Genomic DNA, 27,693 nt, shown 5'->3' with positions numbered 1-27,693 from the left:
TCACCTTTTTTCCATTATGGTGTTTTGCATATGGTAAAATTCTAAAGTATTCTGAATTAAATTGAGCTAAACCAAACCTGGATGAAACTAAAGAAAATCGTTTCTCCCCTTTCTTATTAGAGGAGGCACTTTGTTACAACAGAGGATATATGTGGATAAGTGTACCCAGGAATATGTAAGAATGTTGAGACATCTAGAAATCTGATTCAGAATTAAACAAAGGCCAGTGAAGTTTCTACACTGTTTTCTGGCTTCTAATTAAACATTTTTTTCATATCACAATAATATAATTATTTTAAAGTACTCCAGGCAGTTCTCCTTCAGTATTCCCAGTGATGTCATTAAGCCTAGTCACCCTGCAAGTTATTAGCTGCAAGTTATTCCAAACATCTATACTGAATCTTTACACTCTACAAGCCCATTTGAAATCAACTCTGTCACCCCATTAACAGCTTCAGTAATTCTCTATTACTTTTCTAACCAAGAGTTGGGGAGAAATAAGTCTAGTGTATCAGAATGAAGAATCCTGAAAATTGCTTTTCAAAACTGATTCTCTGTGGTCACGAACATAATGTTTTTATTTACCCTTCCAGATTTTGGTACTTAAAAAGTTAGTTTCTTAAATATGTAAAAGTTAGATCATTTGATAAATGCTTAAAAAGAATTTCCCTTAAGTTTATTAAGTCTTATTTGGTAGTAAATATAAAAGACAAAACATTCCAGGTAAAAATTATTTCATACATTTTAAACAGTTTAAATAGAGTAAGTGTAGTCAACTCAAAACTCCACTGCCTTATTCCTCTGGGTCTTGCATATTTATTGGTGGAAATTTTTCTCTGCTATTTTTTTACATGTTATGTTGCGGGATAAGCACAGAATTATTGAACCTGTGACCTACATATTCCACAGCTTACTTCAATCCTTCTATTAGACACCTGTCCAGAGTCGAAGAAACATCTCAGATCACAGCAGGTTCTCAAAAAATGTCATTTTGTTTAGCTTCATTTCAATATAATATTAATGAGAAAAAAAATCAGTACCCAGCTGGGGCTACTGTCTGTGTGGAGTTTTCATGGTTTCCCCACGTGTCTGCACAGGTTTTCTCCAGTTTCCTCCCACATCCTTATAGCTTTTGCTTCACAAACATTTATTGACTTAACCTACCATCACTACGACCGCCATCACTTACTGATTGTCCAAAAATTGCATAAATTATCTTACTTGTTTTTATTGGTCTTTATTAAATGTATGTATAGCTCACATTTATTTCAATATTTAAAATTAGAAGTGCTCGGGGTCTTTATTTAGAAGTTTGGTGATGTTTTTGTAGCCAGAAATATGCTGTAGGAACACAACTCTTGTTTATATCAATTAGGCTGTCGTAAAACTGGTTTCCTTTATGTCATTTCACTTAAAGAATTTATGGACAACATGAGGAATGGTACTCAACTTTTGCTTATAAATAATTAACAGATGACATGAAAAGAGACCTCTTAGGAAGCAATTTTTACGAGCCTGTTGAGCTGGGGGTTAACATTTTCCATAAGAAGCCATTCAGTCAAATATAATCTTTTGCGTTTAAACTCTACATCATTATATTATATTACTAGAAGTCTAAAGACCAAACAATATGGTAGGAAGAATAAAGTGTTATGAGTATAATTTCTGCTTATACTTTCAGAAAGAGGATTAAAAGTATTGACAACAAATGAAGTCAGAATAGCTTGATTAAAGTAGTTTATTAAAAGTATCTCCTTAATGTTATAGTATATGCTAATTATTTGCTTTGCATATGTACTCATAGTGACATACATTTATGCATTAGCTGAGACATGTTCATTCTGTAAGTTTTGTACAAAACTGATGATCTTCAGTTATACAAGAACATTTAAAAATTTTATGTTTGAAATAGATAATTAAGCAATGCTGTGTGAAACTGAAAAATGAAAACTTTGATAAAAAAAGTATTTTCTAGTATAGGATAGTACATATATATAAGAATATTTTTTGGGGTATAATTTTAGTAACATCATTATGATGTTTGATATAAAATTATAGTAGACCACTATGTTGCCCACTTACACATTCTTCTGTCCTATTAAGCAACAAACATTATTCTTACAGATATTTCTGTCTGTCATGCATATGAAATATGTAATATATATGAAATATTTGTATGTATTTATTGGAAGTAACCTTTAAGGCTAGTCTTTTTTTCATAATTTTAACTTTTATTTTAGATTCGGGGTAGATGTGCAGGTTTGTTACATTGGCATATTGTATGATGCTGAGGTTTGGGGTATGAATGATCCCATCACCCAGTAATGAGCATAGTACCCAACCAGTTAGTTTTTCAACCCTTGAGTAGACATTGCTCCAAAGGAAGATACACAAATGGCCAATAGCATATAAAAATGCTCAATATCATTAGCCATTAGTAGAAATAAAAATTAAGAAATGTTTAAAATATTTAACGTTTTATTTGAAAAGAATAAATCAATTAAAATTTTAAGTAACATTTTTAATGGAAAATAGTGATATCTCCCCAAAAAAAATTAGTGAGAAGAGTAGCATTGTTTTACAGTTTTGCAGGTTTTTAATATGTGATTTAATGGAAGATAACATGAGTCTTATATATGTTTCTGTATTCAGTCTGTTGCAATGTATTGTTTTAGTTGAAATATATGAAGAAAATCTACCTCATGCAGGTAAGTAGTTGCAAAGGGAAGGAGTATTTTAATAGCCTTTTCAAATAATTGTGAATTATTCTGTTTTGATAATACATAAAAACTCAGCAAGTGGTAATTTCTTAAAAGATTAGTTGCACTATAGAATCTAAAGCCATATCAGTGACACTTTTATCCTGTGTAACATTAAAAATCCATTGATCTGTCTTGCAGTTTGAATGGAACTTGTCCCCATGCGTGATTTTGTAACATCATTCACTGCTCATTTGGAAGATATTAGTTCACTAAGAGGCAGATCTTCCAAATAAGAACATATTTCATGATATAATATCAAAGAATAACATTCATTAATATTACCATGAATCACATGAAGAAAAAAGTCATACTCATGGTAGTAGATACGTGGTTTCCAAAATTTGAATATTCACTCAAAATCCCAAATTTTATCATTTGCAAACACTGTCAAGTGTTTTCTTTGAAATATCAGGCTTACTTCATTTTTAAAAAGTGCTTAATGGGTTACCCATGCCTGAATAACAATATTATTGGCCATTATTTCAAGTAAAAGTGGTATTGAAACAAGTGGGTTGTTCAGCTTGCAAATCATTCACCCAAGTGCTTTTTCTTGAGATAGCCATTATGCTTCAGTAGGCAGCAAAACAGTTTTTTATGTTCTTGCCATTTCATCACAGAGAATGTTAATAATTTTTACTGTTTCAACAAGGATGTTCTAAATTGAAATTGGCTTTAAAATATTTTATTCGTTTACTCATTTGTTGGTTGATTCATCGTTACTGTATGTGGCAGTGAAGAATACAGTGACTACTAGACTAGTTTGGTGCCACTACATAGATTGATGCTAAGGCTTAGCAGTTTGGCTTTGCTTTTTCACCAACAGAGTAAATTTCAACAAAGTGCAAAAAGGCTTGAAAATAGTTTGACCTGAAAGAGTCTTAGAGATTCTTGCCTCCTTAGGGAAAAAACTAGTTAAAAAGCTGTTATAATAGTCCTCCTGTAGCTAGTTTACATTATAAATCATTTGTGGATACCTACTATATGAAAGGTTGTAGTAGATCCTGGGGATTCAGCAATGAACAAAACAGATGAAAATGTCTGCTGTTATGGAGCTCATTTATAAAGGGTAAAGATATATAATAGGGATTAGAGAGAAAAGTAAAGCAGAGAAAGGAAACAAGGTGAGTGTGTTTGGTGGGAATGCATGTGTACAATTTAACTAAGGTGGCCCAGAAAGACCTCACTGAGAAATTGACATTTGAATGAAGATCTGAAGTGGGGGCAGGTAAAGGTGTGTGCCTCTACAAAGGCCACAGCTGAGGCTGCCCCTCTTTATCCATCTCTTTTCATCCTTCCAGCTTCCAGACCTTTTTTTTCTGCTGATAACTCGTACCTTTTAAAGTTTAAACCAATTTAGTTTCTTCCAACTCTCTCTGCTCTCCACCACTTCCTTGCCCCTAGCACACACACAGCACTTACAAAAGCAAAAACTCACCCGTTTACAAAAGGTACAGGGATAGAGTGGAGGCTTTGAATACTTTTGCTTCAGTTATTTTTCCCCTGTCATCTTTTATATTAAAGGAAATACAAAATAGGGATGTCTTCTTTTCCTGGTTGAACTGGTAGAGAATATCTATGGCAGTTAGTGCTAATGTTTATAAAAAGGAATAAACACAAGTGAGATCATGATGGAGAGAGACCAAATCAGTAGGGAACAAATTATAAAGAGATTTCATTTCTAGACTAAAGAGTTTGAATTGGTCATGTGTGCCTGTCATCCTTTATTTTATTCAGCAGTGGAACAATGGCTCTCAACTATGTGGTTGAGGGAATAAGCTTAAACAACAAATCTAAATTTCCTGTATCAGTTGCATTTAACTGTTGCATTTCCTCAAGGACTTCACTGTCCTCAAACTTTTTGGTCCCTTTAAAAAAAAAAATATTGAACACTTATAAGTGTTGAAATACTAACTTGTCTAATCTTTATAAATAATCGGTGCAATAGGTATTGTTACTGTCACTATTTTACTAATGAGAAAATGAGGACACAGAAAGATTAAGGAACTTGCTCTATATCCTACAGCTAGAAATTAGGTGATGGAAGCAGAATTTCTAGCTTGTCTAACTGCCAGACAAACCCAGGCAGTCTAGCTCCAGAGTCCGTCCTCTTAATCTCTGTCTGTGCCACTCTGGCCACTGTTTGTGAATGCAGAGTCCTGGAACTATCTGCATCAGAATCACCAGGGATACTGTTAAAAGTGAAAAATTCTGGCCCACCTCAAGATTTACCATGTAATAAATTGTTTTCCAAGAGTTGAGGAATGTCGGTATTTATATTATAAAATCCTGCAGGTGATTCTGATATGTATCCTTTGTTAAGAGCCTCTGTTTTAGAAGGACCTACGACTGGCACTGTGTTTGCTTCTGATCCCAGCTTCCTGTGATTAAATGCTTTCTGAAAGATACATAGTTAGTACAGAACTTAATACTATTATACTATTCTATACTATTATACCCCAGTTTGACTTTTAAGCTGTTACCACGTGAAATTTAAATGAAATTCTTTTTAGCACAATATTTGACTAAACAATTTAAAAATTGTATTTCCTACAAATGCATTATACCTTAAAAATGCACTTTAAAACTGAATGGAGGTGAGTTGTGGTGACTAACACCTGTAATCCCAGCACTTTGGGAGGCTGAGGCAGGTGGATCACCTGAGGTCAGGAGTTTGAGACCAGCCTGGCCAACATAGTGAAACCCTGCCTCTACTAAAAATACAAAAATTAGCTGGGCATGGTGGCGGGTGCCTGTAATCCCAGCTACTCAGGAGGCTGAGGCAGGAGAATCACTTGAACCCAGGAGGTGGAGTTTGCAGTGAGCCGAGATTGCGCTACTGCACTCCAGCCTGGGCGACAGAATGAGACTGTATAAAAAAACAAAGCAAAATGAAACACACACACACACACACACACGCACGCACACACACACGCACACAAACTGAATGGAAACTGATAACTTACTATTCTATTTATGATTAAAGAAAACTACTAGGCTTTATAAAGTACACCCTATGTGATATGAAAAGTGAACTCTTCTAGATTGTGGAACGGCTTTATAGAGTATCATACCTCCATCTTTAACTAGGATTGCAGCTGGCAATAAAGCTCAGCTTCTAATGCGAGCAAGTGTTGAGTTTGGCTATTTTGTTAACCCAAGATCCTGAGAGAAAATTTGTTCACTCAAGTACATAAAGCATATTATGGTTAAAATTTTTTATTCCACTTTGTAGTTTGCCTTGTTAAGACTAGTCTTTCCTAAAATGTTCTTTAGGGGCATTTTATAGTCCTCCATATTTCTTTATGTGAAGCCAACATCAAAATTGCTTTGAAAAGGATCAAGATCTGGAGTGAAGGCTGGAGGCTCATGCAAGGAGAGATAACTTTAGAAATATAAGTTACATGAAACCCCTTTTTTTCTCCCCTTCCAGAAAGTTGTAGAATCATTGATATGAAATCATGAGTTGGCCAGTGTATTTCTTTGTGTTCCCTTCCCACCCTGCTGTGCTATCTACACAAACACAAGTGGCATTTGAGGTAACTTTAACTTTTTGCTTGAAGTGTTTCCTAATAACTTTTCTCAGGAAACTTGTTGACTCAATTTGCTGTAGCCATAGACCCTCCTACCTGACCCCTTGTGGTCTCTTTGGTAGCACACCTGTAGGAGGCAACGTAATCTTCAGGAAATTCACTTCCTACAAGTAGTCCTGAGTAAAGTGAATTTTCTAAAATGAAGTATCTTGTAAACATTATATATGACACACTCCCAAATGGTTAAACTCTTTATGCATTTAGTGTTTGATCTTTTTCCTTGAGAAGACTTTATTTTTGGATTGCTGCCCTGTTGGCACTCAATAAATTACAATTGCTAACAAGTTTCAGAGACCCTAACTTATTTTCCTAAATCACGTACTTCCCAGTTTTTGAAAAGGCCTTCTATTATACCTAACAAAGTTTTGAACTTTGATTAACTCAAGTGTTTTTTTGTTTGTTTGTTTTTGTTTTTGTTTTTTTGAGACGGAGTTTCGCTCTGTTGCCCAGGCTGGAGTGCAGTGGCGCGGTCTCTGCTCACTGCAAGCTCCGCCTCCCGGGTTCATGCCATTCTCCTGCCTCAGCATCCCAAGTAGGTGGGACTACAGGTGCCTGTCACCACACCCAGCTAATTTTTAAATATTTTTATTAGAGAAGGGGTTTCACCATGTTAGCCAGGGTGGTCTTGATCTCCTGACCTCGTGATCCACCTGCCTCGGCCTCCCAAAGTGCTGGGATTACAGGCGTGAGCCACCGCACCCAGCCAACTCCAAGTTATTGAATGAAGTAATATGAAGCACATGGTTGAAGACTTCCTGGTCCTATACCTGTCCAGAGCATGTAACCAACATTTTGTCTAACAGGTTTCCCTAGGGAGATCAATCCTGACCTGGTTTAGAAACATTTTTCCTGAAACTCTCATCAAAAGAGAAGAATGATTTTGGATGCTACTATCCTGTCCTTAGGAAAGTATTTACAAGAAACCATTTTGACCAAGAAACTCAAAATTAATTCTGGTTTTTAAAAAGAGAGGCATATATCACTCTTAGATTGAACCTTATGAAATTACTGATATTTGACTCACAAAAATGACAATTTTTTATGGTCCAACCTAATACTTTTTGGTGTGAATAAAAGGGGAGGCATGGTTAATTGGGCAGTTTGCAGTGGACATCCTCCAGAGTTTGACATGAAAAGTGTATCTTAAATCAAAACTTGAATTTGTACTTATTAGGATTTCAAGCTCATTTTTCCTCTGGTGACCTTGCCAGCATTATCAGATTTGTATTAAGTGTCAAAAGTTTCCTCTTGTCAAAGCATAAACCTTGGCTCATTCTTGGGCCATCTGTTGTACACTAATAGTTTTGATTTATTCTTCTGGCTGACATGCATACTAATGGTGCAGATGCAAGCTCTACATTTCCTTTTATTGGTCTGTAGTTTTATTGCATACATTAATGGCACAAATACAGCATTCATATTAGCTATTTATATTAATTCTAGTTTTCGGGTGAGTAATATACCTTGCTTATGTTTTTACTATGCTGAGAAGCCCTGTGTAGTAGACATTTTAATAGACTTTAAATGATTACTTTCTACTTAATTTTACCACCCCTAATTGTGTTTTTTGCAATTTTTATTTTCAGGATATGTCACAATGTGTGTCTGTATATTTTCATGATTTCAAATTCCATTGCTTTAATGAATGAACACATTTGCTTTTTGATCAGGAATTACTATAACTACTAGAAAACAACACTAGTGCAAAATGTAAATTTAGATAAATAACTCTGAAAGGCCTACTTCTAGTTGATGCTTTGGCTCTAATTTTTGAGGGTTAACATGCTCTTCAACTTCTTTGACAGCTTGAAAGATACCAAATAGAGTGACAGAAGAAAACAAAAGCTCTCTAGGACAGGGACATAGGTTAGAGAAAATTTAATACAAAGCTGTTTTTGAAATAAGGCTAGGTGCTATTTTTATGTTTGATCTGCTTCTAACAGTTTCATATATTGGAAAACCAATCCCATCTCTGGAATCCAGTGGATATGGGCCAAATATAAAATGTTAAGAGGCTGTTGTTACTATTGGTCTGCTATACAAAACTTTTTCCCTAATAGAGGTCTGTGTTGATCCGTGTAAAAGCTGCTCAGTGTCACAAGTGCAGCCTGAGTTTCCTTCATTTCTAGGGGAAATTATGATAGAAATACATTCCTTTCTATTAAAGATAAAGGGCTGCAACCTTGAGCCAGAGTTTTCTAATACAGTAAAAGCCATCTTATCTATATAATGGGGACTAGTAGATGGTCTGTTAATAAACAGTACTGGTTAAAATTAGTTTTTAAAAAGATATATATCTTTATTTCATTTGATTATGTTAATATGCACTCATTGGCTAGTTTTGTATGTAGGGCCAATTTTCTTTTCTTTGAGTCCAGATCCACTCTTCAGAGTTCCATGTTGCCTTTCTTGCATAAACCGTACTCACAATTCAGCAACCATAATTTCCAGTATTGGTTACAGTTACTTTAAATTGGAATAAGAACTTAAAGGTACTTGTTAAGCAATCTGAGGGCAGACTATTACGATTTTTATGGTGGCTTTGCAAGGAGAGAACATTTTAAAACTTATTTTTATCTTTTTGCTCTCTTTTCACACTATTAGTTTATGTAATATTTTATTACACAATTATACTGACTAATACAATTAATGAAAATAGTCTTGAAAAAAGATACAACTCAATAGTTGTGGATGTTCCCTGTGCTAGGGGCACTAGTCAGTGAATTTTATAGGGGGAATGGGAAGGGTCATTTAATCAGTTTGTACTCTACATGGCTATGTAGAATCAACATTTGATAACTCTCAATAGGGCCTGAATTCTGTTGTGAGTTACCATAATTAATTTCAGCAGAGCAAAATGTGATCCTTTTCTTTTGATAAGCCAGTCTCCAATGCTTTTGTTTTCTTGAAAAGAGAAGAAATGTAACTTTGAATGCTGTGTTATGCACTCATATTTTGTTGGTTTCTAACAAATTGCTTGGAAGAGGGAATTGGGAGAACGGTATGAAAGTAGTGTATTTTCTCATGTACAATATTGCATAACATTAGAAAACTGATGCTTTATTTTCATGGGGAAATGTTTTGGTGTTTCTCCCTGCCCCCTCCCCTCCATGTTTCTCTAACTTTTTCTTGGGAATAAGAGTAACAATACATTGATCATAATATTTGTCCACATGATTTCATTCCAGAGGAAATCCTATGGTATCTAAGCCCTACGGAAAGGTTGATAAAGACATTTCAGGAGTCCATTCGAAGATGTCTTAAAATTAGTGACATAGTTTTGAGTGACAGTGCCAAAATATATTTCTTTCTATGGCAACATTCTTTTTCTACTATCCTTTTTATTTTTAAGTAGTTTCATTTTTGTCACAGTTGGGTTATTTTAAACGATTTAATTGGAGGGAAAGAAGTACAGATTTATCAAATTGTACCTCCGGGATTGAATTTCCTTCACTAGTTCCTTAATAAGTATTTAAGTAAAAGGGGGTGTGATATCAAGAAGACTAAATTATAAATATGGTTTCTATGCTGTTAAAAAATAACAATGCTGTTCTTGATTAACTATTATGGAGATTCCTCTTGACCAAATTCCTTTAGAACTGTTTCACAGATTTGTAATTTAACTAGTAATTTGGTTTAACACGGTGAAACCCCGTCTCTACTAAAAATACAAAAAACTAAGCCGGGCGAGGTGGCGGGCGCCTGTAGTCCCAGCTACTCGGGAGGCTGAGGCAGGAGAATGGCGTAAACCCGGGAGGCGGAGCTTGCAGTGAGCTGAGATCCGGCCACTGCAGTCCAGCCCGGGCTACAGAGCAAGACTCCGTCTCAAAAAAAAAAAAAAAAAAAAAAAAAAAAAAAAAAAAAAAGTTTAGGTTTGAGTGACAGAAAATACAAAATAATAGTGTCTTAGATAAATTAGAAGTTTATTTCTCTTTCATGTATACATTTCAGAGATCTAATGATAGCTACTTAATCATCAGGATCCCTGTCTCCTTCTGTCTTCTTGCTCCATAATTCTCAACTTGCAGCTTCTGTCTCATGGAACAAAGATGGCTACTCCAGCTCTAGCAGTCATATCTGCCTTCTAGCTAACAAGAAGGAGAAAGGGAAGGAGGAGGAAAGCCTTCCACCATTACCACCTTGAAGAAGTTGCCATTTCTTCTTACGGTCCGTTGACCAGACTGTGTAGCCTTATTTGGTTGCAAAGGAGGCTGGGAAATACAGTCTTTATTCTGGGTGGCATTGTGCCCAACTGAATATCACAAGTCCTGTTGCTATTTTAATATTATAGAAGAAGGAGAGCGTATATTGAGTTTAAAAAAATGGCTGTTTCTGCCACAATTCAGTGTTCCCAACAAAATAAAAACTTGGATTTATATTCTTTAAAAGAAAATGTCGTCTGTGGCACAATGCTGAATACATGACAGGGTACTGTGCTGAGTAATTTTTTTAAATGAACAGTAAGAAGCCAGTAGATATTTATTGAGTGATTACAGCTCCTTTGTTTCTGAAAATGTGGCTCACAGTATTAATGATCTAAAAAAGAGTAAGATGAACACAAAGAAACTAATGATTCAGGATTCATTGTTGTGAGGTCCAAGAAACATTTATTTTGAGGAAGTGGAGGTAAATATTCAATGAAGTAACTACATTGTCCCAGATACATAGATAAGATAGATAGATAAAATATATGTGATATATGGTATATAGACACTTATTTTTATTACAAGATATGTACTGTTAGAGTTGGTAGTATACCAGCTTTGGTTCCCTGCAGTCTAATTTTTGGGCCTCTTGGTAAACAAGTACTTAAAACTGTTACTCCAGTTTGCAAACCTTTAATAATTAGAGACAAGGCAGGTTAACTTTAATAATTTGTATGCATGCAAGATGTGATTCTTCTTTTTCATAAATCATACAGGGTTTTTAGCTTGCTGCTGCAAAAGTAACTAGTTTGTTAAAAAGTTAGTGAAAAGAGAAAGTAGGAGACAGTGTGTTCAGAAGATCGTGTTTAAAAACAATAATTAGTATGGCATCTATATCTTAGCAGGAAACTCAGAATTAAGTCTGAGCCCGACCTTAACCCATGACCAGTGGAATCTAAGTGTGTTTATTTTTACAATAGCCTTAATTTGGGGCTTGCAAGTATTTTGGTTTGTTTTCACATTCAATTTAGAGACCCTGAAGCAGTATTTTAATGATAGGAATTAAGCTATGTATAACTTTCATGGCTTGAAGATCAGCAAATTCTGTTTTTTCTTGGTTATAATGTTATCTTACCCAGAAATGTGTGATCTTTGTGTCTAACAATGCACTTAAAAAAAAAACAAAACAAAAAATTCCCTTGCTGCAATGCTGGAATTCTAACAGAACTTTACTCATCTTCTCTCTCCTCCCCGATTTTTAAAAACATGTTCTCTTGGAAATGTTGCCTTGAATTACACAAAATACAAGCAGTTACTGGAAATGTTTTCTACACAGTTCTCTTCATGTATATCAATTTCAATTTGTTTTTCACTTTTTAGATTTTTTTCTTAATTTTGCTGATAATCGCACTTCATAATAGTATCAACTTTGAACTTTGAAGTTCTGTTGAATTTTTATTGCTCTCAGCTGTATCAGATCCTACTTTTTGATGAATTATTTCATATAGTAAGTTTGTTGTATAAGTGGTGAAACAGTGAACACAGGAACAAGAAAAGAAAGCAAAATGGGTCAAACTTAGGTTGAGTTTTATCTCCAGTTTAACCATGCTCCCTTAAATGGAAATGCTAATATGCTTTTTTTTCTTTTTTTCTGTGACAGTTCATATGTTTTTACTAGAAAGAAGAGGAGTTATTGAAAAGAGTAGTTAATATCAAAGTCATAAGCCATTTATAATCAGCCTTAGAATGCCTACAGATGTATATACATTTTCAAAACACTTATACTCTGCCTTTTCTGAAGCCAAACTTCTCTTGACTCGTTCTTACTTTTAGTACTTGTGTGCTGGAAATTAGAAACCTCAGATGCCCTACACAATGTAGGACTATACAATTGTTCTAGGCATGTATTTGTAATTTTTTAACTCTTTGTTCTGCCCGCCTTGGCCTCCCAAAGTGCTGGGATTACAGGGGTGAGCCACCGCACCCGGCCACTATGCTTTTTAAGGGCAAAAACTGTACATCTTCTTTAGTATGCACCTGTCACTTGCAAATAAATGTCTAATGCTCTGGTCACTTCAAAGGGAGAAGAGGAGGCTAAGCAGGCAAGGCTCTAGGGCTTGGCCCTGCTTCAGTCAGAATCTTTCTTCTACATGTTGATAGTTCCTTTCTTCTACAAGTAGAAAATTCCCGGGATAAGAATTTTGATGGGAAAAAGAGTTTATTGCCTTTAAAAAAAAAGTTTGAAAATGTTGTTTAGTGGATAGATACTTGCAGTATCTTGTGACATTATCTAGTCTAGCCCCCATCATTTTGCAGGACTGGAAACTGAAACACAGAAAGGATACGTAGTCTTGTCCAGATGATACAGCTATTTAGTGGCAGAATTAGAATTAAAATCCCTTGTCTTGACTGCTTGATCAGTATTCTTTATAGTATGCTACAGCATATGTGTTGTAGAAACCTAAGAGTTTTCCATGATCACTGCATAGTGCCTGACAATGGTGGACACTCTGTAAATGTGTATTACATTAATGAATGAATGATTCTAAGATGGTGTGTAATTATGTCTAAGCCAACTTCAAATAAAAACTATAATTTTTCATCATCTCAATGAAATATTGGCCTCTTAGAAACCCTGAATTTGACCTGTTGTAGGACTAAGCCAGTTGTTATATATAACAGATTGTTCTTTGTTAATTTTAGGATCACCTGCTGTTACCAGCTACCACCCATAACAAGACCACAAGACCAAAAATGTCAATTGTGTTACCAGCAATAAACATAAATGGTAAGTTGAAATTCTGCTTTATGAACAACATGAGATTTCTTTGTTTAACCAAGATTCTCTTCATTAATTCAAAGACATTTAAAATGTTCAGTTAAATGAGTATATATCCATACATTATTTCTGAAACATTTCTCCACTGTTTTCACAAAAATATTATTTTTAAAATCCATTATTCTTTACTTAAAAATTACTACATCCCTAAAAGAAAAAGTATCTCTCTTTTACTTACAGAATTGGAAAAGCTAGCATCTTGACTCCTCTACAGACTTGCATCTGGGACCTTTCTAGTCATAAATGTAGTGTAAGAAGCCGCTGCTGTGTTCTGACAGTGAATTTGTAAATCAGATTTTTGGAACTCAAAGCAGTTTCCTGTGTTACCTAAATGTTGATACCATCCTAGACCTTGCCACAGAAGCCTGGCTTATTTATGTTTAGTTGATAATACTGACGAGTTTGATATTGATAGTATTACTGTTGTATTTTGTTCTATTACTAGCACTGGACATTAAGCAAAATACAAATAGTAATATAATGCACAGATGTTAAGGCATAGTATACCTGCTTATAGTTTAGAAGGAAAAAAAGACAAGCCCAAAAATCACTGTACTCCAAAGAGAAAGTCACATAAGTAATATGTGGGGTACTAAGAAATCTAGTGAAGCAGATATTACTTCCAGCTTGATTCTTCATGGAGAAGAGAAATAACTCACTCGCATTACCAGCTATGGATTATAAATGAGCACAGTGTGTGTTATCGACTCATTGCTTTCTCTGACACATCATATTGAAAATCAGAGAGTTGGCCATCTTTTTCAAGTTCGTGTATCTCACATAATGGAGGTACTAGTACATTTTCTGTCTGGTAGCAAAAACCTCATAGTATATGAAGAAGACGAAAACAAAAAGCCCTTTGAACTAACCTGCAGTTGAACCAGTTCCCATTTTGATTGATAAATAATAATTAAACCTTCAAATACAATTATAAAACAAAACACTAGAATTTTGGGGAGATTCCAGATAAGTTTCAATAAAATTTAGTCTTTAGGGGAAAAGTAATATTCATCGTACATTTTAAGACCATAGAGGACTATAGAATTTCATGAGCTGTATATAGACAGCTTATTAGAAATGCTTAGGAAGTAACTTTATAGACATAAACATAAATGGGTTTTTTGTTAAAGCATAAAAAATTACAATATTTACTTAGCACTACAAAGACATTCAGAACAAGTTTAAGAAAAATGATAACATTGAGAAGAACATCTCTTTCTTCAGTAAAGACATACCTCTCAGGTTACTCATGGAATAATTGTATTACTACCCGAAGAAGAATATATTCCAAAGTGCATTTTATTACATTCCAAAGAATGTATTTAGGAAGTCTCACTTATTCTCAATCTGTAGGTACCTAAGTTTCTCTGCCTAAACTATAATAGACTAAAGGGTCAGCTTATGCTCAGAAAGGCTGTTTTCTGAGTTTTATCAAGGCAGAATTCACTGAATTTTGTTCTTCTGATATTGGGTTCTTATGCAAGAGAATTCCTGGTCTTATTTTATAACAGTGAGCTATCTATTTATATTAAGCCAAAACCAACAAGATGCTGTTTGACTATGTTTATCTTGGCAAGGTGACTGATTTTTGAAGAGGAGCCTTTCATGGATTTGGAAAATCTAGTCATTAGAGGAACATTGTCTTTTTAATCTGTTTCAGACTCCTTGTAAATAGTCTTTTTTAAAAAAACTTCCCTTTTTAGGATAAGCTCCTATTAAAAAATTAAGATTCAAATTCAAGAAATATTGATTGAATATATACCATGTTTCAAGTACCATGCTACATCCTCAGCCTTTTCTCTGAACAGTCTCTTTACTTCTTAAATTAGAGCCTGACTTTTTCCCCTTCCTCATATACCTCAAAGTCTGCAGCAGGGTCGGTGGTATCCTTGCTTCCCACTACAACTTTCAAATTATTTCTCCTTCTTTCTCCTTCAGTCCCCTTAACATCTTGCAAATCTGTCACATCACACTTTACTCCTCTTACCCTTATTTGTTGCTGTCATCTACTCCACTGACGACTCTTCCACTGCCTCTGTCATCCTGCTGTCTAACTTCAGCATCCGCATAGAGGAGTCATTAGTACTCTAGCCTTTTTGGATCCAGTCATCTTTTTTTCCGCGCCACCTCAGCCTCCCATCCACATGGTCATAATCTAGACCTTATCATCGTCAATAGCAGCACTCCCTTTGAAATCTCCTTTTCAGGCATCCCACTCTTGACTGTTACTTACTCTCTTACTTTAAAACTCACACTCCAACTACTCTCTTACCTCACAAGTCTAAAGTCCTTTGACCCTGCCACTTCTTTTCTGTGTCCATCACATCCTTAATGGCCATACATTCCTCCTTACCCAGCTTAAATTCCATGGTCCTGTACTGTCACCACTCTCTTGTGAACACCCCTTACTTCCTGGCTCCTTTCTTCTTAGGTTCCACTTTCTTGGAAAAACTGCTCTCTAGGTAAACCCGGCTCTCCTCTCTATGCCTGGTCTCAAGCAGCTGAAAATTGCTAGAAAGTATCCTTCAGTGAGAACAAGTAGATTCACTTCAAATTTATGACCATTAATTTCAAAGGGATATTTAATATTGCCAGTCATTGCCAGTAAATTCACTTTCCCTCTCTGAAAAAAAGAATTTCTCACCTCCTGTTGTCGAAACTCCAACATCCTCTCTCCCCACTCCATCAGCTGATGAACTCACCAAATACTACACTGAGAAAACAGATGTCATCATGCAAGAGCTACGTCATGTTTCCACTACCACCGGCCCAGCTGCATCTACACCCACAAACTCTGCCTTCCCTCTTGTTGCACTGAAAGAAAAGTCTCTTCCATTGGGTTCTAAATCCCTGCTTTGCTACTTGCTAGATATGTATCATTGGGCAAGTTAATTAACTTTTCTGTACCTCAGCTTCCTCATCTGTAAAATAAGATATTAGTAATACCTTCTTCTAAGAGTTGATGTGAAATGAATAAAAAAGCTTTAAGTAGTGCCTATTTTGGGGTTAGCTGCTCTTTTACTGCAATAATCATCATTGCCATTGTCCTTAAAACATCATCGCCAACTTCTAAGGTAATTTCTTCCTTTTGGACCCTGACTCCTAGCACCTCTCACAATGCTCAAAGACTTTACTCTGCATTTATACCATTCCTCTTTTATACAGTTCCTTCTTCTCTACTGGGTCATTCCCATCAGCATACAAATGTCCTTTTTTTTTTTCCTCAAGAGAGGGACTCCCTTTGTTTCCCAGGCTGAGGTACAGCAGCGTGACCCATGGCTCACTCCAGCCTCCACCTCCTGGGCTCAAGCAATTGTCCCACCTCAGCCTCCCGAGTAGCTCCTGAACACAGGCACATTCCACTCCCAGCTAATTTTTAAATTATTTGTAGAGACAGAGTCTCCCTCTGTTGCCCAGGCTGGTCTTGAACTCCTAGAGTCAAGTGATCCTCCTGCCTCAGCCTCCCAAGGTGCTAGGATTACAGACATGAGCCACTGCATGCAGCCCAAAATGTCTTAATATTACTATTACCTCTGGTATAGGGAGACTTCTTTGACTTCACATCGTATTTCTCTGTTACCCTTTAGAGCAGAACTCTCAAAAGACTCACTCACACTCACTGCTTCTACTTCCTTACCTCCGATTTTGTCTTCTTTTCACCCTTACCAAGCTTTTGCCATTTCACTCCATAAAATGCCATTGCCCTTCCACTCCACTGAAATGCTCTTGCAAAGGGAAGTCAATGACAAATATCTTGCCAAGTCAAAGGTCATGTCTCCGTTGTCATCTTCCTTGACCTCTTACATAGCTAATAGTAAGCTGTGTAAAATACCGTTAGTATTTATATAGGGAATCCTTTCCCCATTTCTTGTTTTTGTCAGGTTTGTCAAAGATCAGATGGTTGTAGGTAAAATACTGTTAGTATTTTACACAGCTAACTATTCCCTCTTTTTTTAGTCCACCCAATTCTTATTTTTTTTTCTTTTTTTTTATTATTATACTTTAAGTTCTAGGGTATATGTGCACAACGTGCAGGTTTGTTACATATGTATGCATGTACCATGTTGGTGTGCTGCACCCATTAACTCGTCATTTACATTAGGTATATCTCCTAATGCTATCCCTTCCCCTCCCCCCATCCCACGACAGGCCCCAGTGTGTGATGTTCCCCTTCCTGTGTCCAAGTGTTCTCATTGTTCAATTCCCGCCTATGAGTGAGAACATGCGGTGTTTGGTTTTCTGTTCTTGCGATAGTTTGCTGAGAATGATGGTTTCCAGCTGCATCCATGTCCCTGCAAAGGACATGAACTCATCCTTTTTTATGGCTGCATAGTATTCCATGATGTATATGTGCCACATTTTCTTAATGCAGTCTGTCATTGATGGACATTTGGGTTGGTTCCAAGTCTTTGCTATTGTGAATAGTGCTGCAATAAACATATGTGTGCATGTGATTTTATAGCAGCACAATTTATAATCCTTTGGGTATATACCCAGTAATGGGATGGCTGGGTCAAATGGTATTTCTAGTTCTAGATCCTTGAGGAATTGCCACACTGTCTTCCACAATGGTTGAACTAGTTTACAGTCCCAACAGTGTAAAAGTGTTCCTGTTTCTCCACATCCTCTCCAGCACCTGTTGTTTCCTGACTTTTTAATGATCGCCATTCTAACTGGTGTGAGATGGTATCTCATTTTGGTTTTGATTTGCATTTCTCTGATGGCGAGTGATGATGAGCATTTTGTCATGTGTCTGTTGGCTGCATAAATGTCTTCTTTTGAGAAGTGTCTGTTCATATCCTATGCCCACTTTTTGATGGAGTTGATTTTTTCTTGTAAATTTGTTTAAGTTCTTTGTAGATTCTGGATATTATCCCTTTGTCAGATGGGTAGATTGTAAAAAATTTCTCCCATTCTGTAGGTTGCCTATTCACTCTGATGGTAGTTTCTTTTGCTGTGCAGAAGCTCTTTAGTTTAATTAGATCCCATTTGTCAATTTTGGCCTTTGTTGCCATTGCTTTTGGTGTTTTACACATGAAGTCCTTGCCCATGCCTGTGTCCTGAGTGGTATTGCCTAGGTTTTCTTTTAGAGTTTTTATGGTTTTAGGTCTAATATTTAAGTCTCTAATCCATCTTGAATTAATTTTTGTATAAGGTGTAAGGAAGGGATCCAGTTTCAGCTTTCTACATAGGGCTAGCCAGTTTTCCCAGCACCATTTATTAAATAGGGAATCCTTTCCCCATTTCTTGTTTTTGTCAGGTTTGTCAAAGATCAGATGGTTATAGATATGTGGTATTATTTCTGAGGGCTCTGTTCTGTTCCATTGGTCACTATCTCTGTTTTGGTACCAGTACCATGCTGTTTTGGTTACTGTAGCCTTGTAGTATAGTTTGAAGTCAGGTAGTGTGATGCCTCCAGCTTTGTTCTTTTGGCTTAGGGTTGACTTGGCAATGCAGGCTCTTTTTTGGTTCCATATGAACTTTAGTTTTTTCTAATTCTGTGAAGAAAGTCATTGGTAGCTTGATGGGGATGACATTGAATCTATAAATTACCTTGGGCAGTATGGCCATTTTCACAATATTGATTTTTCCTATCTATGGGCATGGAATGTTCTTCCATTTGTTTGTGTCCTCTTTTATTTCGTTGAGCAGTGGTTTGTAGTTCTTCTTGAAGAGGTCCTTCACATCCCTTGTAAGTTGGATTCCTAGGTATTTTATTTTCTTTGAAGCAATTGTGAATGGGAGTTCACTCATGATTTGGCTCTCTGTCTGTTATTGGTGTATAGGAATGCTTGTGATTTTTGCACGTTGATTTTGTGTCCTGAGACTTTGCTGAAGTTGCTTATCAGCTCAAGGAGATTTTGGGCTGAGACAATGGGGTTTTCTAAATATATGATCATGTCATCTGCAAACAGGGACAATTTGACTTCCTCTTTTCCTAATTGAATACCCTTTATTTCTTTCTCTTGCCTGATTGCCCTGGCCAGAACTTCCAACACTATGTTGAATAGGAGTGGTGAGAGAGGGCATCCCTGTCTTGTGCCAGTTTTTAAGGGGAATGCTTCCAGTTTTTGCCCATTCAGTATGATATTGGCTGTGGGTTTGTCATAAATAGCTCTTATTATTTTGAAATATGTCCCATCAATACCTAATTTATTGAGAGCTTTTAGCATGAAGGGGTGTTGAATTTTGTCAAAGGCCTTTTCTGCAGCTATTGAGATAATCATGTGGTTTTTGTGTTTGGTTCTGCTTATATGTTGGATTATGTTTATTGATTTGCATATGTTGAACCAGCCATGCATCCCAGGGATGAAGCCCACTTGATCATGGTGAATAAGCTTTTGGATGTGCTGCTGGAGTCGGTTTGCCAGTATTTTATTGAGGATATTTGCATTGATGTTCATCAGGGATATTGTTTTTATTTTTATTTTTATTTTTATTTTTATTTTTATTTTTTTGAGACAGAGTCTTGCTGTGTCGCCCAGGTTGGAGTGCAGTGGCACGATCTTGGCTCACTGCAAGCTCCGCCTCCCAAGTTCACGCCATTCTCCTGCCTCAGCCTCCTGAGTAGCTGGGACTAGAGGTGCCCACCACCATGTCCAGCTAATTTTTGTATTTTTAGTAGAGACGGGATTTCACCATGTTAGCCAGGATGGTTTCGATCTCCTGACCTTGTGATCCGCCTGCCTTGGCCTCCCAAAATGCTGGCATTACAGGCGTGAGCCACCGCGCCCAGCCTTTATACACAATTTTTAACAATTTTGCTCATGAAACAAAGTTAATATACGTTGAACCATCAGAAAATAAAGGTGTCAGGTGTGGATTTTCCACTTGCATCATCAGGTCAACACTCAAAAGGTTTTAGATTTTGGAGGAATTTGCATTTCAGATTTTTGGATTAGGGATACTCAACTTTTATTCTCTTTATTTTTTTGTAGATAATGCCTCAAGAAAGTAATTCATACCATTTACACAACCACTATATAGCAGAGCCAAGATTTACATACATTGTGTAAAATATCTTCCAATTAATTAAATTGTTAATTCAATATTAAAGACAGATGTGCAAGGATTGAAAATATTTGGGACTCTAAAATTTAAAATAGGTTTTATACCACTTCATTCCTACACTATAAGGTTGTACAGATTCATTGGGAACAGTATAACATAATAAAGTCATTTGAATTTGATAGATATGTTTGTTGAATAAAAGAATTTAAGTAAGGTAAATGTTATTTGGTGATTACTTTGTGACCACTTGAAAATATTTTACTAGTTTAATAATATTTTATGTGATTAACAATAGTTGGCAAGCACAGATTAGTCTAATCTTTGCAAGCGTAATTAAAACATATCCTAGGCTACCTTTCTACCACATTGAGATTTGGAGTTCAGAGTGAACTGAAATTATTAGCCTCCTTTTCAGCAATCGTTCTATAAATAAAACTGTGCAAAAAGTTGTCCTATAGGAAACTATAATTCTATAGGATTCTTCAAGACCCAGAAATAAATTTCTTTGGCTTATTAAACTTATGGATTTGATAAATTATATTATAATTATATAATGTATAATCTGAAGAGTTTAAGTTATATAGGCACAAAAAGTTTGAATACCTGTTTATTGAAAGAGCAGAGACATTGTGAGGATATCCCTAATACGAGAGTTGTTCATTCTGAGCATGTAAGGGTTTGAGAAAGTTGAATAAAATACATTTTCTGTCATTTCTGAGTTTAAAAGTTACATATAACTTGGAAACAAAAATGAGTTGTGGATGATCCCTCTTTCTGACTCAAGTGGAGCTTGTAAAATTTTGGAGAGGGTGGGAAAGGACAGAAAGTGAAGACAGAAATTCAGATTTTATTGAGCAACTGGTTTATGTAATACGCTGGATGGGGATATTTGTAAGATGAATTTGATTTTCCAATTTGAGCACGGTAAAGTACATTTCCAGGTCAATGTCTGTTCTTAAACTGTAATGTATTATGATTATACTTTGTGGTTTTGAGCCATGGAAAAAAGTTTCAGAAATCGCTAAAGAGAGTAGGATATGGGTATGAAATTAATGCCATTTAGAAATCACCAGTCACATCATCTGTGTTCTCCATGTCAGTTTTATTTTTGTAATTTGTTGTTTTTTACTTTGCATTCTGTTTATTATTTAAATTCCTTTGTTTCATAAGACAGTTGAAAACAGATTAGTGAAGCTGCAAGAAAAAGTCTTTCTTTGAGGAAGTTGTCACACAGGAGATTATTGAAATAAAAATACAATGCTAGGTATGCTTTTGAAAAGGCATTTTTAAAAAATGATTGCATGGTTGGTGGAACAGTGGATGATGGATTAAAAGCTACTGATTTTTTTTTTAAAGGATTTTGGAAGTTCTACTAGTAGTTACTGTAAGCTAACATTTCCTGCTTTTAAATTATTTCTACTTATGTTGTAGTAAAACTACTCATTTCCTTTCTGCACTCGTGATAAGTAATTGAACAAGATAGAGCATAGAAGAGGGGTTTTTTGGTTTGATTTTTTAGTGATAGATATATTTGTTTTTTTAATGGTAGCTAGCTAAATTGTGTAGATATCTTTCATAAGGGAATGAATTCTATGAACAAGCCATCAGCAGATATGTTTCGTAATTTGGCCAACATGTTCCTTGATTTGTTTTTACTGTTTCCGTTCCCTTCTGTGTGCCTTGTACCTGTTCGTGTGGTACATGTGTAATAAAAATAACTGTTTATACCTGTTACTTGAATTAAGGGCCCACATAGATGAACAAATGACTACCAGGCTAAACTGTAATTATATTTAATCTCAAAGTAATTTCCATACATATGAAGAAAATCTAGAACAGCTTAATAACAATGGTGGCAAATGCTAGTGCCAGCACATGCCACACATTTTTAGTTGGAGAGGTCGTAACAGAAGGGCAGGATGCAAACCAACCAAATAAATGTGATGGTTTTAAAAATAAAAGAATGTTCATATAACTGCTTTTGATGATCACAGTTTTCTGGACATGGCTATCCCAAGGCAAATATATTTGGAAACTGTCCTATTAATTCTGCTCAAGCAGCCTGGTTGCCTAAGCAGGTTGAGAGTTTTTCCTTTTACTCTTCTCAGTTTATTTCTCCTTAAAGGCCTGCAGGTTGTCTATTAAAAAAAAAAAGTATTATCTACCTTGCATTTTCATTGTAATTCATTTCATTTCAATTTCATATAATTGCATCCAGACAGTTGAGTGTTCTCTTAAAACTATGTTTTAATTTTTTAAAAAATACATAATCATAGTTCTGTTTCTCTCTCTGTCTTATTTTTTTATTTTTATTTTTTTTTTGAGACAGAGTCTCACTCTGTTGCCCAGGCTGGAGTACAGTGGCGCGATCTCAGCTCACTGCAACCTCCGCCTCCCAGGTTTACGCCATTCTCCTGCCTCAGCATCCCAAGTAGCTGGGACTACAGGCACCCGTCACTACTCCTGGCTAATTTTTTATATTTTTAGTAGAGACGGGGTTTCACCGTGTTAGCCAGGATGGTCTCGATCTCCTGACCTCGTGATCTGCCTGCCTCAGCCTCCCAAAGTGCTGGGATTACAGGCATGGGCCGCCGCACCCGGCCTTTTTTTTCTTTTTTTTTTTAAGAGACAGGATCTTGTCATATTCCCCAGGCTAAACCTGAGCTCCTGGACTCAAGTGATCCTCCCACCTCAGCCCTCTAAGTAGCTGGGACTGTAGGCATGTGCCACTGCGCCCAGCTTTAGTTCTCTGACTTTTGGCTCATTACTAAAACTAGTAGTAAAATTCCCATACTAAGAATTTCTACTGAGGAAAGGAGAAAAATCACACTATTCACCTGAAAAAATAATTTTTTTCTCTCAAAATGTATATACAGATCCACTAATTATGTGCAACTGGCAAGTAAAAGATGAGAGTTCACATTTACTCTACTAACTTCAATAGGTACTACCTTTGTAGAGACCCGAGGCCTGAACTGATTCGGCAGTTTTCTACAGAGAAGGCAATCACCTACAGAGGCAGAGTATGAATCAAATTATCTTTAGAATTTGGTGGAATTTGGCTGAATTCCTTAGATCCCTTTTTAGCTCACTTCCCCACACTGATGCTAAGATACCAGTTAGGCCTGGACCAACAACGATGATTTAGATCAATTCTAAACCAGAAACAATATGCTGATTAATTTTTAAGAGATCTGTTAGGTACCAGGTAATATAAATTCCCAATGTCTATGGTATAGAATCAAAAATTAGAAGAACGTGATACATAATAGAATATTGACCACTAGCATCAGTTGGTACCTTGGGAGATAAAAATTGAACTGGGCTATCAAGGATATTTAGAATAAAAGGATAAAGAGAGTGTAAGGTATTTGTGTAAAGCATCTAGCTGTAAGTTGCACAAACCTAAGATTTGGCTTAAATAAGCTGGTTTCGTTTCATTTCGTTTTGTTTCATTTCTTTTTCCTTTCCCTTTCCTTCCCTTTCCCTTTCACTCCCTTCCCCTTCCGCTTCCCTTTCCTTTCCCTTTCCTTCCCTTCCCCTTCCACTTCCCCTTCCCCTTCTGCTTCCCTTTCCCTTTCCCTTACCCTTTCCCTTACCCTTTCCCTTACTCTTTCCCTTTCCTTTTCCTTCCCTTTCCTTTCCCTTTCCCTTCCCTTCCCCTTACCCTTTCCATTTCCCTTCCCTTTTCTTCCCTTCTCTTTCCTTTCCCTTTCCCTTTCCCTTTCCCTTTCCTTTCCTTTTTCAGAGTCTCAATCTGTCACCCAGGTTGGAGTGCAGTGGTGTGATCTTGGCTCACTGCAACCTCTGCCTCCTGGGTTCGAGTGAGTCTGCTGAGTAGCTGGGACTGTAGGCACCCATCAGCATGCCCAGCTAAGTTTTGTATTTTTAGTAGAGACTGGGTTTCCCATGTTGGCCAGGCTGCTCTTGAACTCCTGGCCTTAAGAGGTCCGCCCTCGGCCTCCCAAGGTGCTGGGATTACATCATGCCTGGCCATCAGTTGTTTTTTGTTGTTTGTTTTAGTATATTGAGAAGTCCACAGAAAAGAATCACAGTGATGAAGTCCACAGAAAAGAATCACAGTGATGAGCCAGTTGCTGTGTTGAGTCAACAACTTAAGAGTGGCTAAGGCCAAGCAGCAGCTGCTTGATGCAGCACTCCATCATGTGCTAAATTGGAATTGAGCAAAGTGTCTGGGAAGAGACAGTACAGAGAGGATTCATGTTGAAAAGAGAAATAAATATTTATTTATTGCATGGGATGCAGCCAGATGATTTAGGTCATTAATGAATTAAGGAAGTAATTTTAAACTATCAAACATAAGAATAACATAGTGAAGACTCTATTAAGAGATTATTAATCTGGCTGAGAATTGTATGTAGAAAAAAATGAAGAGAGAAGACGAGCTAGGATCGATACTTTGAAACAATCTCAAGATGAGGTGATTCAAAGCTTGGAATGGGAAGAAAGGAAAAATTTCCAAAGAAATTCCAAAGGAAAAATCTATAGCATTTGGCAGCTGATGATTTACAAAGGAGAGAGAAGGAAAAACTGATTCCATGATTTTGAGACCAGAACACTGAGAGACTAGTACTGCCATTCAAAGAAATGGATAAAATGGGAGGGACAGTGTGAGATTTATGCATCTTGAATTAGAGATGGCATTGGTGGATATTTTTGTGTATCTCTTCTAACAGAATACCACCAAGTAATTCTTGACTGCTGAATTTCCTTTTCTTTCCATTTTGTTAGATACTACCAGCCCCCTTGCAAGTTAGTGTCCCTTTCCGTCTGTTGTATTGCCTTAGACTTCTTCTCATTCACCACCTTGATGCTTTTACAAGATACAAAGCTTATGGAGATAGGCATGGGGCAGCAAGAAATATAGAGTGGGGATCTGCAGAGAAAAGAAAGACGAGCCCTCTTTCTTTGCTTGTTTTCCCTAGTTTTTTTTTTTTTTTTTTTTTTTTTTTTTTTTTGCTTTGTTTTGCCTTGGGCATGATTGGGATTACTGAGATTGTTCCTCTTGTCTATATTGTTGCAGTAGTATTTTAACTGGTCACACTAATTTATTATTTTTCCATCTTAATTCCTACAATTCACCCTGCATACTGCTGCCAAGATGAGTCATCCTTACATACTGCTTTTGTTATATCATTATCCTTCTCAAGAGCCAGCAGTAGATTTTCAGTGTCTATCAGATGAAATCCAAATGCTTTAGCCTGGCATCAAAGGCCCAGGACAGTCTGTCCCCATATTACCTTTTCAACTCAATTCTAACCAAACTGTTCTACTAACAGTTCCTTGAATCTATATTCATTAGTTCATTTAAAAATACTCATTCACTGATTCTCCTTTATGCCGAAAGCTGGAGGTACCAACATTGAATAAGGTACCCACGATTTGTACTTTTCTGTAGCCTCTAAGTGGAAGAGATGGAAGGAAACAAAAAAAAAATTAATAATCCAAACAAAACAATTGCAGATTATGACAATTTGGGAGAAAGAAATAAATATGGTCCCTTGATGAAATATGATGGTGGGAGTCAGGGGTAGAGAAGACCTTTTTGATTGGATAGTGAGAGGATAACAGTTAAACCAAGATCTGAAGGATGAGAAGAATCAACTGTGAAGAGCCAAAGGGGCAGAAGATTCCAAGCAGAGTGAGCAACAAGAGAGCAGAAGCTCTGAGGCCAGAAAGAATGTGTTAGTTTTAGGATTTGTCAGAAGACCAGTAAGGCTAGAGTAGGATCCAGTAGCGACAGGTGGGAATGATACGAGATCAGGTCAGCAAGGTAAATAAGGGCCACATCAGACAGGGAATTGTAGGCTGCAGTGAAGAGTTGTGATTTATCAATATAGTGGGAAAGTGCTGAGGAGTTTGAGGTGTGAAGAGACTTGATCTGATGTACGTGTAAAGAGATCACTCTGACTCTTTTTGCACATGTGGTGTCCATGTCTTGTATTGCCTACCCTCTTCTCTCCAGGCTATCTCCTACCCATCCTTTAAGATCCAGCTGAAATCCTACCACTTCCGCAAAACTTTTGCTTTACTTCTCTGGACCACTAGAATACTTCTGTAGGTCCTAGAATAAATAGTCTTTCCTCCACTAAACATCCTTAATGTAACCACCTCTCATTTATGGCTTTATCTCACACCACTCAAAGATAATTACCTTGAAGGTGTTGTATTTTTTTTATTTATCTGTGTGTCATCTCTTCATCCCATGCCTAAAGAAATGCTCTGATACTTAATTTTTAATATATACTTGATGTTGGGGAATTTTTGCTTTTTTATGATTCACATAAAATAGCTGTTCTATAGCTGTATCTTGCCTCCCTCATTTCCTCTGATTGGCCTTACTTCCCTCTTATTTCTTGAAGTCATTAGTGTATCCATTTTTAACTCTTCCCAAACCATTAGATTTTCTCCCACTTAGCAGAGCCTCTTCTCAACTCTCTACTGTAAGGTAGAAATAGATTTCTTAAGTGGAAAAAATAAGGTTAATGGTAGAGCTGCCTTTATGTACTTGGAATGTTATTACTTTGCCAATAATGCTTATTGTGTTGATGATTTATTGGCAGTTGCATGGGTAATTTTTCCATGAATAGTTTGTCTTTATTTTATTTGATTTACTAATTAATTATTTAGTTTATAGGAACCTTCACAAGACCCCAGAGGTTTAGATTCAGTCAGCTTGCATTGAACTCTCTAGAATAGTTACTTCCTTGACCCAAAGGAACCAGTTGCTGAGCCCCCTGTACCTAAGTGACCTTCAGAATCTTGTTAGCTTTCAGTGAGATCACATTCACTCTTTCTGCCTTGTGGCAAAAATCTGTTTCTACTCAAACAGATGGTTTAGCTTTCAACAAATAAAAACTAGAGATCAGCATCTATTTAAGCCAACAGAGTTCGTTTGAGCCTCCCACTAACTCTCCAAAGTCTGTGTGTTTTTTTATTTTTTAATACTAAACTCCTCATAATGGATTTATCTTTGTGCGGGGAAATCAAGAACCTTGCACTTTGTCAGAAGATGAGCCACTTCACATAATCGCAAGTTTCTATGTTTTAGAAGAATTGCTTAGTAAGCACAGGTTCAACTTCTCTGCGTTCTCTCTTTTGCAATTACACCAACTGGAAACACTGGGGATCATAACTTTCTGTGAAGTGTTATATAGGTGTGTCAGCACTTACATGATACTTTCTTTGTTATTTAAGACATCTGCAAGCTGAGGATGGCCAGTGTCATTTCACAGATGTACATGCCAAAGCCATGGTAGTTTTCATTCACATTAGGAAATATTCCTTCTCTTGAGCTTTTGCAAATAAAAGAGAGTTCCAAGAAA

General features: G+C 36.4%; 1 protein-coding gene across 2 annotated transcripts in view; it reads left to right on the top strand.

Annotated features, from left to right (window-relative positions):
• The window catches only part of ATF6 (activating transcription factor 6), a 188,473-nt gene that overhangs the window by 125,314 nt on the left and 35,466 nt on the right, over positions 1-27,693 (top strand). For both annotated transcript variants that reach the window (XM_007976372.3, XM_073008194.1), the window contains exon 15: positions 13,201-13,285. In XM_007976372.3, coding sequence (XP_007974563.3) covers positions 13,201-13,285 — 85 coding nt within the window. The remainder of the gene's footprint in view (positions 1-13,200; positions 13,286-27,693) is intronic.

This window comes from Chlorocebus sabaeus, chromosome 20 (genome assembly GCF_047675955.1).
Source record: "Chlorocebus sabaeus isolate Y175 chromosome 20, mChlSab1.0.hap1, whole genome shotgun sequence".
Taxonomy (NCBI): domain Eukaryota; kingdom Metazoa; phylum Chordata; class Mammalia; order Primates; family Cercopithecidae; genus Chlorocebus; species Chlorocebus sabaeus.
Note: the sequence above shows the minus strand (reverse complement) of the source record. Positions and strands in the feature narration are given on the sequence as shown.